Raw genomic sequence first — 17537 nt, 5'->3', positions numbered from 1 at the left:
CTTTACTTCATCATTTTTTCTGTCTTTGTTGGCAAGAGTACGGCCACCTATTTTTACTGTGCTCCATTGTTGTGACTTGAAGAAGCCAATGACATAGCTTCAATTTTTTTCTCTCCATGTCTTAATGCGCAGAGACTAAACCTTACACCTATGTGTGCATATTTGTCTGGCAATTTATCTTTATCATTTTTTTATGAGCTGCTTCTTTCTGTTGTTTGCATATGACTTTATGAAAGAGAACAGACGTCAAGGAGTTATTTCATTTGATCTCTTTGTAATGCTATTTTGCATTTCTCGGCTGTTTGCATCTCTTTTTGTCTTGTCTTTAGCAAATTGGGAACAAACCCAAATGAAGAAGCTTGCTTACAACACCTTAACCCAATTGATCATTTGTGGCAAAGGAAATATATCTCAGCCATGAGGCTTATTTTCTTTGTTGACTGATGGCAGAGAAGGTGATTCTTCTGTGGCATTTTTGGTAATGTGGATTCAGCAATATTCCTTTTTTTTTCTTTGAGGATTTAGCCAAATCCTTTTTTTTTTTTTTTTTTTTTGGATTCAGCCGAATTCTTTTTGTTTACAGATTTAGCAGAATCATTTATGGTTTCAATCGAAACCGATTGAGAGAAAATAGATTCGGCTGAATCCTTTAATAAATTTTTGTTTTTGGGGTTTCAGCCGAAACCAAATATTTGAAAGGAATAATGAATAAAAATAGTGTCATCTACCTAGTGGTGGCAAAGCTTTGGTGATGGCAGATGCACATTTCTCTTCTTCCAGCCTTTCGGTGTCTCCTCTTTAGAAGCTGAAATGACGAGGATTGAGTCTATCCCAATTCAAAATCAAATGCCAATCTCATATCTCAATCTTTATTTTTTAATTGGCATCTAATCTTCTCTTTTTTAAAAACTCTTTTTGCATTATTTTGAATGCTTCCAACGTGGGCTTTATCCTCATTCATATATATCTTTTTTTTTTTTTTAAATTTTTATGGTTCAACAAATAGGGATAAGTGAGTTGGTATCTTCATCCATGATAAGTATGATCAAGTTGGTATCTTCATCTAATATATAACATCATAACATCTATTTTTTTATGTCTCATCACATAGAAGTGATGTGATGAGATATCAGTTGCAATGTGCCAAATAAGAAGGCTGTGGTCAAATTATTTGCCCAATGTTTCCTTCATGAATTCATGCTTAATAGGACAGTCCTTTCTCGATTCAAGTGCATAAAGACCTCTCTCATCCAATAACTCCTTAAGAGTCTCAAATTCAAAAGAAGATAATCCATACCTCAGACTCTTGCTTTGGATATGCAAGTGAATCCACTTCTTCAATTTATCATCCACAGCAAAATAAGTCGTGTTCCGGTACTTCCCCAGGAAATTATGATATATATATGTGTCAAAAACTTTCTCAGCAACATAATGTTCGGCTTTGATGGTAGCAAGGCAAAAGGGAATTAGGTTGAGCTGTGGGATGAATATATATTTTTATGCTATCGCCACTGCTTGCATCTGACTTCCGCGGAGCAATAAAATGATAAATGGACCGGTACAGTTTGTTCCTCTTGTCCTTGGACAGCCAGAGCATTGTCCAATTGAAGAAAATATGTGTCATTGTGCTATGTATATCAAGTACAATAGCTCCAACCAGCAGAATGTAAGTTATTGTGACATCAGTAGTATGATGCTTCTTTGTTGAAAAAGCTGGATCCTTACCAATGACAAGGATGAAGGCCACCAAGGCAGAAACATAGCACAACAAGCTGATGGAGCGCAGAACTAGACCCCAAAAGGATTGCATAATGCTGGCCTTGGTGTAGAGCATATCATACATGAACCCAAGCTCAACCTCTATTAGTTTGACGGCCTCTGCATATTGCTTGCCAACTAATGTGAAAAGGCCGTACACATTAGCTTCAAATTTGAAAGAGACGTTTGCAATTAGAAACCTTAACATGTTGATCAATATGTTCGCTTCATGAAGATATTTGTCTCGTGGGATAACTTGAAAACCTACTGAAGAACCCAAATTCCCACATCAGGTGTGAGGATGGAGATCGAATTCTCATTCCGAGCAGGTGTGGGTCACAGCAGCTTGGATTCTGTTGGAGGTGAGTGTGGGATAATTGATGCATGCCTTGACAACATGCCCATGCAGGACTTAGTGACTTAAGGAAAAAAGAGAGCCACAAGTTATCTTTGTATTGTGGAGTTGAAGCTGTACTTTTGGGAAGAGAAGAATAATGTTGGATTGTCAGCCTTGTAAAGCATCATGTGCCTCTTCTTCCAGACTGTTCACAACTAATGGTGTTCTGCTGACTAATCCAGGACATTTGAGGCACTGTTGGATTCCTCCATTAATATCTTACTTTAGGACATTTGTTTCTGGGGGCATACTAACACAGTAGCATCAACAACTGCTGCAGCATCAAACCAAAATGTGCCATAAGTAGGCAGACATGAGTGAGCAGTTACCCACCTTGTCCAAGCTGTGCAGCATGGTACTTCCATTCACAATGACTTGCAGCATAGGTCAACATCTCCACCCACACGCCTCCTATCAATATCCACGGTTTGCGAATTTTCTTCAAATCCGTGGCAAGAGTAACTGCTTCATCTAGCACTGACCTGTGTCGCTTATCTACTTGATGAACTGGAGTTACTGGACCACTGGGCGACTCAAGGAATGCCTTGCAAGCTCGGCTCTCATCTATCTCATAATTCTTACCAGGTATTTGTTGAAGATATCGATCTCTAATGGCCTGATTGCGGGTATGTTGAATCCTTAAGGCACTAATCCCTTTTGGCAGCATGTATGGAAGCATGACCATAAGATAAAACAATCAGACAAGGCTTTGCTATTTCGGCAATCCAATTGGCGGTCACGCTCATCATGGTAGCAGATATCAGGTGCAATGTGCCAAATAAGAAGGCTGTGGTCAAATTCTTTGCTCAATGTTTCCTTCATTTCATCAGTACAACTGTCCGTTTCCAATCCAAGTGCACCAAGACCTCTCTCATCCAATAACTCCCTAGCTAAGAACCTCAAATTGAAATGAATATAATCCATACCTCAGAGTCTTGAGTTGGATATGTTCGTAAATCCATTCCTTCAATTTATCACCCACAGGCACATAAGTCATATTCCAGTACTTGCCAACGTAATTATGATATGTATCAACATATTTCTCCACTTTGTAATATTTGGCTCTCAGGTTAACGAGGCAAAAGCACATTAGGTTGAGCTGTGGGATGAGTATTTTTCTGCTACCGCCATTTCACTTCCGCAAAGCAATAAAATGATAAATGAACCAGTTCAGTTTCTTCCTCTTGTCCTTGGACAGCCAGAACATTGTCCAATTGGAGAAAATATGTGTCACTGCGCCGTGTATGTCAAGTAGAATAGCTCCAACCAGCAGAAGGTAAGTTATTGTGACATCAATATTACTATGCTTCATTATTGAAAAAGCTAGCTGGATCCTTACCAATGACAAGGATGAAGACCACTAATGCAGAAACATAGCACAACAAGCTGATGCAGCGCAGAACTGGACACCAAAAGGCTTGCATTATGCTGGCTTTGTAGAGCATATCATACATGAATCCAAGCTCAACCTCTACTAGTTTGAAGGCCTCTGCAGGTGTCTTGCCATATATTGTGAGAGATCGAGCTGTACACATTAGCTTTAAATTTGAAAGAGACTTTTGCAATTAGAAACCTGAACATGTTGAACAATATGTTCGCTTCATGAAGATATTTGGCTTGTGGGATAACGTTGGGGCCTACTTGAGAATCCAAATCCCCACGCTTGGATTGAAGACAATTCTCATTCCGAGCTTGCCCTTCCTCCATTTGAATTTGAATATTTGAATTTGCAACTATATGAAAATGTCGCCATTAGAGTCCACCAAAAATTCCACAAGTTGTTGAACCTTCTTCCTGCAACAGCCAAACCTTTCTCCACCTTTTTCTTGCAGCAGCCATGGAGAACGACCTCCCTCACCCGCCAACGACTCATCATCTTCTCTCACCCAGATCTGGGTGTTTTCTTTAAATGGATTGGGAGGGAATGGGAGAGAGAGAGAGAGAGAATAATATATTAAATTTTGCATCTCATTCTTCTCCATTGTTGGGTTTTGTGTATTTAAAAGGATCATGTCTACCGCACTATCCACTAAGTGCTATAGCACCACCATGTGTCGACAAAAAATTCGACCATGTGTAAACCAAAAATTCCACAAAAGTAATTTGTGGTAAGTGCTATAGCACCACCATGTGTCAACTAAAAATTCGACCATGTGTCGACCAAAAACCCAAATTTGAAAATTTTTCATTTTCTTTTTCTCCATTGTTGGGTTTTGATGGATCTGAACGCTCAAAGAATCAACCATTTTCTAGGTTTTTTTGTGGGTTTTGCTGGACGACGAGGGGGGAGGCGAAGGGTTTTTTGTGGGTTTTTTTCATTGACTTTTGGTTTGCTGCAGCGGCGAGGGATGAGGGAGCCGACAGCTGTGGCAGCGAGGGGGGGGGCAGTGGTTGGCTGGGTAGGGTAGGGAGGGAGGGAGGGGCAATGGTTGGCTAGGGAAGAGAAAGAAAAAATAAAATTAAAAAAAAAACTACAGTAAAAAAAAAGTTTTATATAGAGGGTATTATGGGTATTTTAAGTTATAAATATGAGGGCTGCTATTTGCACACCTTTTTTTTTTCTTTTTGCACACACTTTTCTCCTACACACCCCCTATCTTCTCCTAAAATTTAAAATTTTTCTTTAACACACCCCTCAAATTACCCTAATACTCTTATTTTATACATTTCACAAAATTTCTCACAACACACCCCTTCACCCACCACACCCCATCAACTCATACCAAAAAAAAAAAAAAACACACAGCCCCTCCCCCTCCTTCACCCGACCACCTCCCTCCCTCTCTCCTTCCCTCACCGACCACTTCCCTTTCTCTCTCCTCCCCGCAGCACCGACCTCTCTCTCTCTCTCTCTCTCTCTCTCTCTCTCTCCTCCTTGCAGCACCACCCTCCTGTCTCTCTCTCTTCTTCCACAGCACCACCCTCCCTCTCTCTCCTCCCCTCCGAATACCATTTAAAAAAAAATATTCAGTTCGGCAGGTTCGGCGGACCAGTGCCGAACTGGGCTGTTTCGTTCGGCAGTCATCTGCCGAACAATCCTATTATATTCGGTGGATGACTGCCGAACGAAACAGTCTGGTTCGGCACTGGTCCGCTGAATCTGCCGAACTGCACTTTTTTTTTTTTAATGGTGGCTGGTTCTGGGCTTCGAGGTGAAAGACGAGGTGCAGCGGGTGGAGGTGTAGCAGCGTGAGGGCGGCAGCCAAGGTTGACGATGAAGAAAAAAAAAAAAAAGGATGGGAATAGGGTGTGTACGAGGGGGAGATGGGAATGGGGTGTGTGGGTGTGTGGGTAAGGGGAGGGCCAAAGTGGTCTCTTTTTTTTTTAGTTTTTTTTTTTTTTTTTTTCAGAAAGGGTGTGCAAATAGCAGCCCTTATAAATATTAGTTTTGGGACGAAGGGCTCAAAAAAGTTTAAGTGGTATTAAAAAGGGTTATTGAATAAAATTTCTGTAGATTCTCCTATGTACGGCTCAAATGTTGGATTGTTAGCCTTGTAAAGCATCATGTGCCTCTTCTTCCAGATTGTTCACAACCAATGGTGTTCTGCTGACTAATCCGGAACTAATTCTTATTGAAGCACTGTTGGATTCTTTCAATATCTTACTGTGAACAGTAAGCAATAAGAAGTTTGTTTCCCTGTAAACCTTATACGTACTGTGATAGTTTGTTTCCCTGTAGTAAGCAATTTCTGAATTATGTGGGTGCAGCTTATGAATTTGAAAGATCCACAGAACAGGCGGATGCATTTATTTCTTTTCTTCAAATGATAATTATTGCACAATAACTTGAATGTCTACAACATAATACATGGCAGATGATTGTATATACAGGACTAGTACAGCTACAGAATCTTGGAAAAGTAATGGAGAAAAACCCAAATGATCTCAGGGTCTCTCTCTCTCTCTCATATTTATCTGGTTTTAAGCCAATGAAGAGAGATAAACGGAAACCCAAGTGTCCCTGTCATTTTGCAGACCTCGGTGTTCATTTGGATGCAGCGATGGAACATCCTGATCACGGGAGTTCACTATGTGGATTTGTTCACTCAAACCAAAATGGGCCATAAGAAGGCAGACATGAGTGAGCAGTTACCCGCCTTCTCCAAGCTGTGCAGCATGGTACTTCCATTCACAATGACTTGCTGCATAGGTCAACATCTCCATCCACACTCGGCCTATCAATTTCCACCGGTTGTGATTATTCTTCAATATCCTGGCAAGAATAACTGCTTCACCTAGCACAGACTTTTGGCTTTCATCGAATATTTGAATTCTAATCTCTTCTAGATGTTGAACACCAGGCGACTCAAGGATTGCATTGCAAGCTCTACTCTCATCTATCTTACCATGCATTTGTTCAAGATATTAATGGCCTCACTGCGGGTATGTTGAATCCTTATGTCGCTAATCCCTCTAGGCATCATGTTTGGAAGCATGACCAAAAGATAAAACATATAATCAGACAAGATTTTGATATTTCCGCAATCCAATTGGTGGTCAGCTGGCTCATCATGGTAGCAGATATCAGTTGCAATGTGCCAAATAAGAAGACTGTGGTCAAATTCTTTACTCAATGTTTCCTTCATGGATACTGAATTGCAACTGTTCTCTTCCAATTCAAGTGCACCAAGACCTCTCTCACCCTAAGAGCCCTAAATTCAAATGAACTGAATCCATAAATCACACACTTCTGTTTGATATGAACGTAAATCCGTTTCTTCAATTCATCACGCATAGCCACATAAGTCGTATTCCAGTACTTCCCCAGGCGATTATGATATGTATCAAAACATTTATCCACTTTGTAATGTTTGGCTTTCAGGTTAGAGAGGCAAAAGCGAATTAGGTTGAGCTGTGGGATGGATATTTCTCTGCTACGGCCATTGCTTGCATCTGACTTCCATGAAGCAATAAAATGATAAATGAACCGCTTCAGTTTTTTCCTCTTGTCCATGGACAGCCGGAGCATTGTCCAATTGGAGAAAATATGTGTCATTGCGCCGTGTGTGTCAAGTACAATTGCTCCAACCAGCAGAAGGTAAGTTATTGTGACATCAGTATTATTATGCTTCATTGTTGAAAAAGCTGGATCCTTACTAATGACAAGGATGAAGGCCACTAATGCAGAAACATAGCACAACAAGCTGATGAAACGCAGAACTGGACCCCAACAGGATTGCATTATGCTGGCTTTGGTGTAGAGCATATCATACATGAATCCAAGCTCAACCTCTACTAGTTTGAAGGCCTCTGCAGATTTCTTGCCATATATTGTGAAAGAGCTGTACACATTACCTTTAAATTTCAAGGAGACGTTTGCAATTAGAAACCTGAACATGTTGAACAATATGTTCGCTTCATGAAGATATTTGGCTTGTGGGATAATGTTGGGGCCTACTTGAGAATCCAAATCACCACGCTTGGATTGAAGACAATTCTCATTCCGAGCTTGCCCTTCCTCCATTTGAATTTGAATACTTGGTTTGGGTTCCTGGACTTTGTCAAACAACGAGTTCCTAAACTGTCCGCTACTTGCAGACCAAAGAGCAAAAATCCTCTCTGCACACTCGATTACACCAGCAACAAGCACCGGAATAGCCACAAATCTGAAGGCAGTGGTGCGAAGTATGGAGTAGATGTACGAAGCAATCCCAATTTGCAAAGCTAGCCCAATCAAGCGTCTTAGCCATAAATCATTATCATTGAATGAGTAAGCAGTGATGGTGTCCGTGCCGCCAAGGTGAAGCAAAAGGAAGGGACCCCAGAAAGCCATGACTTCATAATTTAGTGTTGGAGAATTGAATTTGGATTTGATTTCTCCACTATTCCTGAAAAGGGTGTTTAGTGAAACAGATGGTATCCAATCTACTAACAAGTATGCTGACCAAACAAAAGCTACAGACCAAATTCTAGGCCTCTTGCCCTTCCATCGGTTCCCACATATTACAAGGATGAATTATAGGCCGAGGCTGGTCAAAACCAGTATGCGGAGCTCCCATTTACTCCAAAATGATTTTACTATATCTGAAAGAACTTTCGGAAACCCTGCTAAGAGCTCTGAAAAGATCACAGCGCTGGCAACTGAAAATTCATAAAGATACAATCAGTACAATGAATATATTTAGTAGCGCTTTTATCAGAAGGGCTTATGTTAAGAAGCACATATAAATTTTTATAAAACTTATAAGTTGTTTATGCAAAAGCACCTGTCAGGTGCTTCTCAAAAAACCCCTTAAAAGTGCTTTTATAACTCAAAAGCACTTCTAATTATTTTTGCCAAACGCTATCAAAAGCGTTTTTACTAATTTGAAAGCGCTTTTGACAGTTTTAAAAGCAGTGCCAAACGGGCCCTTAGTTCGGGTACAAGTTCATATAAGAACCTAACTACACACCGGCCTCAACATTTTATAATTACATGTTAATGTAAGTTAAATTACCATAAAGGACAAAAACATTAAAAAAATAGGGTTAAATACAAAAATGGTCCATCAACTTTACATGAATCTCAATTTGGTCCATTAACTATAAAAAGTATCAATTTGGTCTACAAACTTTTCAAGTTGTTTCAAAACAGTACAAATGTAAACTTCCATCTGAAAATTAACTGAATTGATCACATGAAAATGTGATAAACGAACTAAAATGTCTCTGAAAATGTGGTCATTTGCTGTGCACATGACCAGTTTTCGTTAAATTTTTCGATGGAAGTTAATATTTGTACTACTTTGATACAATTTGAAAAGTTCGTGAACCAAATTGATATTTTTTATAATTAATGGACCAAATTGAGATTCACTGTAAAGTTTGTGGACTATTTTTGTATTTAACCCAAAAAAATAAAATGACAATTTAATTTCCCACCCAGCCAGCCTCCTCCCACCCTCCACCGGCCTTCTCTCACCTCCTCATTTCTCTAGTTCTCCTTAGCTTTGATCCCTCTCTTTCTCTTTCTCTTTCTCTTTCTCTTCCTCTTCCTCTTCTCTCTTTCTCTTTCCCTCTCTCTTTTTCTCTTCCCCCTCACTTTCTCTCTCACTCACCCAGATCGGAAATTCATAAGGAAAAGAAGCTTCCAATCTAGAGGCCTTTCCATCCGGCCAGGGGGCTGGGTGAGTGAGAGAGAAAGTGAGAGGGAAGAGAAAAAGAGAGAGATAGAAGGAAGAGAAAGAGAGATGGAGAGGGAGGAGGAGGTTCGCCGATGACGAATCCAGCAACATCAACGGCTGTGTGGATGGTGGGTCGGGTACTGTGGGTTTTAAATTTTTTTTTTTTTCTGTGTAAGGGTATGGCTGGATTGAAAATTCAGAGAGAGAAAGGGAGGAAGGAGAGAGAAGAAAAGAGAGAGGTGGGGTTGGGGTGCTGCACACGGTGATGCTGGTTTTGAGTGAGAGGTGTGTATTATTTGGGTGGGGTGGGTATGTTTTGGAAGAGGGATATTTTGGTAACGAAAATGGTGTGCAAAACGAAATTTTAAACTTTAGAAGAAAGTAGGGGTGTGTTGATAGAAAAATAGAGAAAAAGGTGGGAAAAAAAAAATGTGTGTAAATAGTAACACTCACTTTTATTTGGAAAAAATCTAAACCGTTTAGAATGATTTTGTTTATTTTTTGTTGATATTAATCATATAACATTATAATAAATATGAAAGGGTTTTTTTTATTTAATATGAAAGGTGTTTTAAACAAATTCGGGGGACCATATGGTCCCTTCAAATCTGAGTGCTCCAACTCTAAACAAATGTGTCATTTAGTAATACCAAAAGGCGCAAAAAGAAAAAAAAAAAAAAAAAAGTCTAAAAAAGGCTTTTAAACACTGGCTAACTAGTATTAGGAAAGAAATGAATTTGGATCATCTACCAATCTTGTGTGGTGATCCTCATATTAATTAATTAAAATACGTTTTTTGACAATATATGTTTATGATCGAAATTGTTTATTTTTTAGATCACCGTTCCAAAATAATTTTATAAAAAATTAACCAAATCGAAACTCGTTTGATTATGTGACTATTATTGGATAAACAGACAATGAGTTTAATTATTACTAAAATTGTACGTTTATTTTATAAAATGAATTGTTTCAATTATAAGCTTATACTGTAAAATGATGTAAGTTTAATTAATTAATATTATATTATCACACAAAAGATTAGCAGAAGATCCAAACTCAAAAGAAACAACGCACCGAAGAACAATTCAATTTTATAAATAGTTATGCATATATAAAAACTTACATGTAATTAACATCGGTGACTGCTACGTTGGTATATATAAACAAATTGCTCCAAATATCTTGAGTAAAGCTCAACACAGGTGTTGATTTAGTTTAGGCTCCTTCTGACACTGGCTTAAAGTATATCACTACTGTATATGTATGCATTCCTCATATATATATATATAAGAGAAAATTACAGATTTGGTCCACTTATTTTATACCTAGTTCAATTTTGGTCCATAATCTTTTTTAAGTTCTGTTTTGGTCCACTAATTGTTTCATTTGTTCAGTAAAGGTCCAGATTTGTGACTTTAAATTCTTTGGGTTGTGTTTTCTTCAATTATAATTGAACTATAAGTTATATTTCATCATTTCTTAGTCATAAAAACAAATTTGGAGTATTATAATCTAAAAGAATTGAGATTGGGTGAAGTTTGAAAAATTGGCAGTTTCGGGTACCCTACTTTGGGGTCAATTATCTTGAGTTTTAGAACTCCAATTTGAATGATTTTTATATGGTTGTAAAGAAGAAATACATAGCTTTAAAACAAGTATATGTTCGCTGAATTTGGGTGAGATTTGATAGGATAAAAAGCATGCCAAATTTGAGAAAACAAATATGGACCTTTATTGAACAAGTGGAACATTTAGTGGACCAAAACAGAACTTAAAAAAGATTGTGGACCAAAATTGAACTAGGTATAAAATAACTGGACTAAATCTGTAATTTCCTCTATATATAAATACAGTAGGGAGAGAGAGAGAGAGCTTTAAGTAAGGAATCCCTTGTGAATTGGGGTTGGTATAGACTGTATAGTATAGTATAGTTGGCTGAGGACAAAAGCTTTTCCCCTACACATTTAGGTTCAAACCCTCATCCCTCAACTGTAATTAAAAAAAAAGGGAATCCCTTACTTTGGTAAACTGTAAGGTACACATTGTGTAGTCCGTCTCACAATGTGTTTAATGATGTGGACTATATACTTTTATATTAGTATTCAAGGACCATTTTTATTAAAATGTAGTTAAATTGAAAATATTTAAACATATAATTATAATTAAATAAATAAACCAAAATTATAATTTTAGTGAGCATTACAATAATAGTGATGATAATTAAATGATTAAAGAATTTTTCATTTATCTGATTTTTACAGAAAAAATACTTTAAAAAGTTTTAAAAATAAATTATGAGTATAGGGTATTTTATAATTTGCACCCTAGTTTCAATTTTTTGAATTTGGTATAAAATAATTTGATTTACTTATAATTGACTACTGCTATATTTTTTACTGTCTAATTATACGTTAATTAATGATTTAACAGTTACGGGACCCACATTTTTGCCAACATGTAAGGTCGAATAACCTCTCTGCATGTGCATTTTCAGTACATCAAGTTTGATATGAATTTTAGGAGGTCGTTCAAAAACCAAAAATTCATATCAAACTATTGAAAAACTTTTTATGGGGTAGTTTAGGAGGTCGTTCGGCCTTAGTCAAAAACATATGGGATCCGCAACTACCACATTATTAATTAACATCTGATTAGACAGTCAAATAGATAACAATAGTCAATTATAAGTGAATCAAAATATTAAGTATTAAATTGAAAAAATTGAAACAATATGGTACAAATTGTGAAACCCCCAAAATCTCAGGAGGTGTAAATTGTAATTTGCTCTATTTATTATATTCCTTTTAGAAATTGAATAGTGATAGAATCCAAATGAATGCTTGGATAATAAGGCCAACTAAAGATCGATGCTTGCGTGATGCTTTTACAAGGAATGCAAGGGCAGCTAGTGTACTTTACGTATGTGGTTATGATTCATGTGCAACATGTCTATCTGTTTACCATAGTTAAGTGACCATAACAGTCTCATTGACAAGGGATGCTTTGCATATGACCCATTATTTGGTTGTACTAGTTTTGTTTTTCTTTCACAATGGAACGGAGTAAACCTTATCTATTCTAATCTTAACTCATTTGCTCACCCTCCCTTACCCCTCAAGCTAATACCAAGGGATTATTTGGCTGTACTATATTCAAAGAACCAGCTAGCTAGCATAGATTAATTCCTTTGCTATGATTTTAATTTGGTTAAGTTATGGTTGTTCCTGAAAGCTTTATTATTAGGATATAAGACCAAACAATACATATTGAACTAAACAAAAGCTTCTAGGGCTGCACATCAGCAAAATAATCTTACAAAAAATGAAAAATTTAAAATCAGCAAGCCTAGCCAGTGCCACCAAGAATGCCCTTGAGCTTCTTGACTTGAGCATGATCAAGGAAAGTGGTCTTCTCCACCAATGCAGATGTCAAATTGTTAGCAAAAAGGGCGAAATCTAGGATTTGGAGGCCAGGACTTGCGCTGCTGAAGCTAACAAAAGCCTTGGCATGTATTTTAGCAGCATTTATTTGAAAGTGCAATAACCCTTGTGGGAAAACCATGACATCTCCCTTTTTAAGAGTCTTTAAGTAAACAGAGTTGGCTGAGGAAACAAAACCAGCAGTGATAACACCTCTGGCCACAATCAGAATCTCTGAAGCACCAGGGTGTGTGTGGAATGGGATAACACCACTAGGGGCTAAGTCTAGTCTTGCCAAAGAGATGCCAAGCCCATTTACACCAGGAAATTGAGCAACAAATGCAGGGGTCACAGCAGCTTGGATTATGTTAGAGGTGTTCCCAGCTTTGGCTAGGCCAGAAAACACAAAGTCACTGACTGTGACTTTAGCAGGGCTCTTGCAGGAATAGCCTGCAGGGCTGTCTGGGCCTTTCAGGTCTGCCACACAGAAGTCTTGGACAGAAGCATGAGAGGAGGAGAAGAAGAAGAAGAAGATGAGAGAAAAGAGGAAGAGAATGTAGTGAAGCATTTTCATCACTAGTGTGTTTTTGGTTTAGTGAGTGTGGGATAATTGATGGCTTGGTTGGGTAACTTGGGTTTATATAAACGGATTCTGTGCAACTTGACAACATATATACCCATGCATGCAGTACATAGTGACTAATGGGAAAAAGAGAGCCACAAGGTTTTTTTTTTTGGTCGAGAGCCACAAGTTTTTCTGGGCTGAAGCTTACTTGTTGATGAGACTCTTTTTGCATTGGACACAAAAAGCCAGGATGTCACTTTTGGTAGTTAGTAATCGGGTGAGTAGAGCAGCATTGATTTTGTCCTCTCTGTCAAACAACTTGCAGGACTAACTAATAGGATTATCTATGTAATAGGATAGCATGAATTCTTTGACATGTTGCAAAATTAACCATCACAAGCACACTATTGACAATGAAGGCAATCTAGCTACACTAGAGAAAGCAGAAGATTAATTATAGTCTTTGACAGTGTAATTTGTAAGTTTAGACCAAGATTGATGATCATAAACTTCAAATTGAAGCAAGTTTGATTATGAAATTGAACTGGGACTAAGATGCATTTGTAGAGTAGTAGGAGAAATTGGTGAGGAACTTATCTGATTGTGGTCCAAAAAGGCACATGGGAAGAGAGAAGGAAGGTGCATAAGCAGACACTTTGACAGCTAATAAACTACTCTTCAAAGGTACACCCATATGCAATTCTTGGTGTCTATTTCAAATGGCAGCCATAAATTTCATGTGTGGACTACAGTAATTCCCTCCCGCTAAGATTCCATATGCAATAGCTAGCAAGCCTAGCATAGTATGCCGTAGTGATTGAATTTTTAGGGGTAGGAAGACTACAAAGTCTAAAGAACACAGCAACAATGGGGTTGAAAAATGATGCATATCAAATATCATTGGACAAGGCATATGTATATGGAAAAAGTTCTATATTTTCAGCCACACAGGCCGGTAAAATGGTATTAACTCAGCATTGTTTCTATATAAATTCTTTTGGGTTAAATAGAATTTTCAGAAAATGGTTATAAAATGAGGCTCGCCATTGTACCCAAAAAAATGGAAAAAGAATTTAACAATATTAAGACACTAGAATTGCAAACTACGATTTGTTCTTGTCTTTTAAGGTAATGAGATTTATTCAGTGCTCAATATTTTATATCAACTCGTACAAATTTACTTGGATACCGTCCAACTTCACATATTGATAAGGTTGGTGGACTGAAATGGTATAGGAATGGAATATGAATGGAAATTAAGTCGATTAAGTTGAAAGTGAGAATCATGAATGTAATTAATTATCGATTTCATTCCATTATTTAGTTAACTATATATCATATCCGAATCAAAATATATACTATATTAACAAAAATATCATGAAATATAAATAGTAAATATAAGCAATATCATGACCCAAGTTGTCGGATCCCACAACCTGGATCTCGGGTATGGGATCCTTGGTTTGATCTAAGGATTCGGGCATGGTCAGTTGGATCATCGATCATGGGTTTGGGGGATCCTAGTTCTCAAGTTTGGGATGCAAGGTTGAGAATCGTGAGTCCCAAGTTCCAGGTTTTTGGGGTCTTTGATTTGAGTCTCGAGTCTCAATATCAAGGATACGAGGTCTCGGATTCTAGGTCTCAAGTCTAGAGTACTAGATTTAAAGTGCGATGGAGGCTTGAAGTCCTAAGGTCAAGTGAATTGTAGAAATGGAATGCACCTCCTTAATTAACATTTAACTTGAAAATGTCCATTCCATTGCTTTGAAGAAAATGGAAAGACTCTCATTCTTAGATGTCTGAATCAAACAATATTTAGAATAGAGTCAATTGTCTCCTGCATTCTTGCATAAGTGTATCTGAGTACAGAAAGGCCCTTATACAGATTTATTGGCCTATAGTTTCTTGGAATTACCTTTGCAGAGTTGCAGTGGAATATGTCAGACCACACCATATTTACTTCACAAGTCCAAAGCAGACCAAAGCTGCTGCACCAGCTGAGGTGGTCTAGTTTTAAGCATAACACAAAGGTCAGTAGTCAGTACCCATCAGTCATATCAGTGTACCCAAACCCTTTTGTCAAACAAAACATAATGAACTACTTCAGCTTAACTGCAAACCAGAATCTGAGACACATAAAGGGCACAGCTTTGTTATTAGACTGATAAAAACATAGCCCAACTCATTTCAAGTTTAAAATATTAACAATTTTAAAAAACAAACTGAGAAAATTAGAGGAATTCAAATATCTGCTAACCTGCTATAACTTCTTCAACTAACCCTCCCACCTTTTCTCTCCAATATAGAGAAAGAAGTTATGGTGCCCATAATTTATTTGGTTTGTTAAATCCATATATAATAAATTGGAGTGGATAAAGGTTTAATTATCGATTTACTACCCAAAATTGTACCTCATTCTCACTTTACCACCTGAAAGTTTTTTTGTTCCAGATTATTACCTGTAACTTACATCCGTGTCTCATTTTACCTTGTTCTGTCAACAATTCCGTTAAAAATGATGACCTGGCCGTTAATGCTGACGTGGCGCACTGGATGTGCGCCACGTGTCACATCTTTTCTTGTATTTTCTGATTTTTTTTTTATTTTTCTATTTTTATAAACTTTGAAAGTTAATTAAAAATAGCTCCGAACTTAGAAAAATACACATAAAATTCCTACTGACTTGTCTTGACTAGTACTAATTTACTATGGGGTCAAAATGCCAATTTTCCCTCTAAAAATTTCCTGAAAATTTGGAAAGTCCAAATTTATTTTTAGAAAATTAAAATACTCTAGACTCTTTGGAAATTCATAGGATAATCTCCTGAACTCCAAAAAATATGAGGTCTGCACCGTTAGTCTTCTAAAAACTAACAATACATTTCTCGTGAACACTTGCTACCCAAAAGACCTCTCGGTCTTAGAGGAAAATAAATTTTCCTATAAAATAAATTCTAGAATTTCTGTAAAGTCTCGAAATAATTCTCTAAAACAGGTTTTTGGTAATTTCCAAAATATTTTTGAGAATTTGTCCAAGAGTTTACGAAAATTCTAGAATTTATTTATTAGAGGGAAATTTATTTTAATTTTTTAGAAATAAATTTGGATTTCTAATTTTTTTTGGAAATTTTTAGAAGGCAAATTGGTAATTTAACCTTATAGTAAATTAGTGCTAGTCAAGACGAGTCTGTAGGAATTTTTCATGTATTTTTTTGATTTCGGAGCTATTTTTAATTAATTTTTAAAGTTTATAAAAATAAAAAAAATTCGAAAATAAAAGTAAAGATGTAACACGTGGTGCACATCCAGCGCGCCACGTCAGCATTAACTGCCAGGTCATCATTTTTAACGGAATTGTTGACAGAACAAAGTAAAATAGGATACAGATGTAACTTACAAGTGGTAATTTAAGACAAAAAATCTTTTAGGTGGTAAAGTGAAAATAAATTACAATTTTAAGTAGTAAATCAATAATTAAGCCGTGAATAAACATAACTTAAAGTTGAGATTCAATATATCCAAAGTTGGTCTAGTGGTTGGCCCGCCTTCCAACATTGCAATTGCATCAACAACTTGAAATTAATTAGTGGAGCATTGAAGAACAAGGCAGCCCATTCACTCCCGCACCCCATCGTCTTAATTAATTAAGTGAGCCAAAGTGACACCTTGCCACCTTGGTTATGAATGACTAGAGGTGTAAAATGGATCGTCCGTGTCGGAGCCCCATTTAAGTTGAACTCATTCTACTTTTTGTCATGTTAGTGTTGTCTCATTTATTGATCCTGATATGTTTATTCGTGATTTGTGCACCATTAAGATCCAATCCTGACACAATTTATAATTCATAATTTATTTATATTCATGTCGTACAAGTAATAAAATTTCGAGTTTCGATAAAATTTCGACGAAAATTTCAAAAATTTTTAAATTTCGACAAAAATTAAACGAAAACGATGGAAATTACTATCAAAATACAAAAATTTTGAATGAAACTTTACTATATATTTATTTAACATATTATCTACTACATTGATAAAAAACATTGAAGAAATCAAATTATATAATAAGTTTCATGTGATATAAGATGAATATAATGCGCGCTGAAGGTAAATACTGTGAAATAAAATTAGTATAATGAATAAATAAAATTAATATATTTTTTATACTCTATAATATATCCACTAAATTCTATATACTTTATAATCTATACTCTATATTATTTAAGATATCGTATAAGATATTAGGGTTTAGACCCTTTATGATATTTTTAATTATTTTTTATATAAAAAGGT

General features: G+C 36.7%; 2 protein-coding genes across 2 annotated transcripts; both read right to left on the bottom strand.

Annotated features, from left to right (window-relative positions):
• Positions 1-1167: 1167 nt before the first annotated feature.
• On the bottom strand, positions 1168-8674 carry LOC147287495 (uncharacterized). The gene is made up of 9 exons (XM_086240915.1): positions 8632-8674; positions 8175-8236; positions 6798-8078; positions 6253-6496; positions 3495-3680; positions 2896-3045; positions 2489-2809; positions 1646-2022; positions 1168-1377 (listed from the first exon to the last, which is right to left on the bottom strand). Exons 1-9 carry the CDS (start codon positions 8672-8674, stop codon positions 1168-1170), a joined length of 2874 nt encoding a protein of 957 aa, XP_086097041.1.
• Positions 8675-12479: 3805 nt separating this feature from the next.
• LOC147287494 (auxin-binding protein ABP19a-like) lies at positions 12480-13301 on the bottom strand. Its single transcript, XM_086239412.1, has one exon. The coding sequence runs from the start codon at positions 13252-13254 to the stop codon at positions 12607-12609; it is 648 nt and encodes a 215-aa protein (XP_086095538.1). The 5' UTR covers positions 13255-13301; the 3' UTR covers positions 12480-12606.
• Between the last annotated feature and the right edge of the window lie 4236 nt (positions 13302-17537).

The sequence above is a fragment of the Dryas octopetala genome, chromosome 4 (assembly GCF_963921425.1).
Source record: "Dryas octopetala chromosome 4, drDryOcto1.1, whole genome shotgun sequence".
Classification (NCBI taxonomy): Eukaryota; Viridiplantae; Streptophyta; class Magnoliopsida; order Rosales; family Rosaceae; genus Dryas; species Dryas octopetala.
Note: the sequence above shows the minus strand (reverse complement) of the source record. Positions and strands in the feature narration are given on the sequence as shown.

Bases quoted from the DNA above. Each gene is read 5' to 3' on its own strand.
- LOC147287495 (XM_086240915.1), bottom strand. From the start codon at position 8,674: ATGGACCAAATTGAGATTCATGTAAAGTTGATGGACCATTTTT. The intron at 3,681-6,252 runs GCGGGTAACTGC...TAATGTGTACAG, and splicing joins TGCTGCACAGCTTGGAGAAG to CTCGATCTCTCACAATATAT. The intron at 2,023-2,488 runs GTGGGTAACTGC...GTTCTTCAGTAG, and splicing joins TGCTGCACAGCTTGGACAAG to GTTTTCAAGTTATCCCACGA.
- LOC147287494 (XM_086239412.1), bottom strand. From the start codon at position 13,254: ATGAAAATGCTTCACTACATTCTCTTCCTCTTTTCTCTCATCTTCTTC.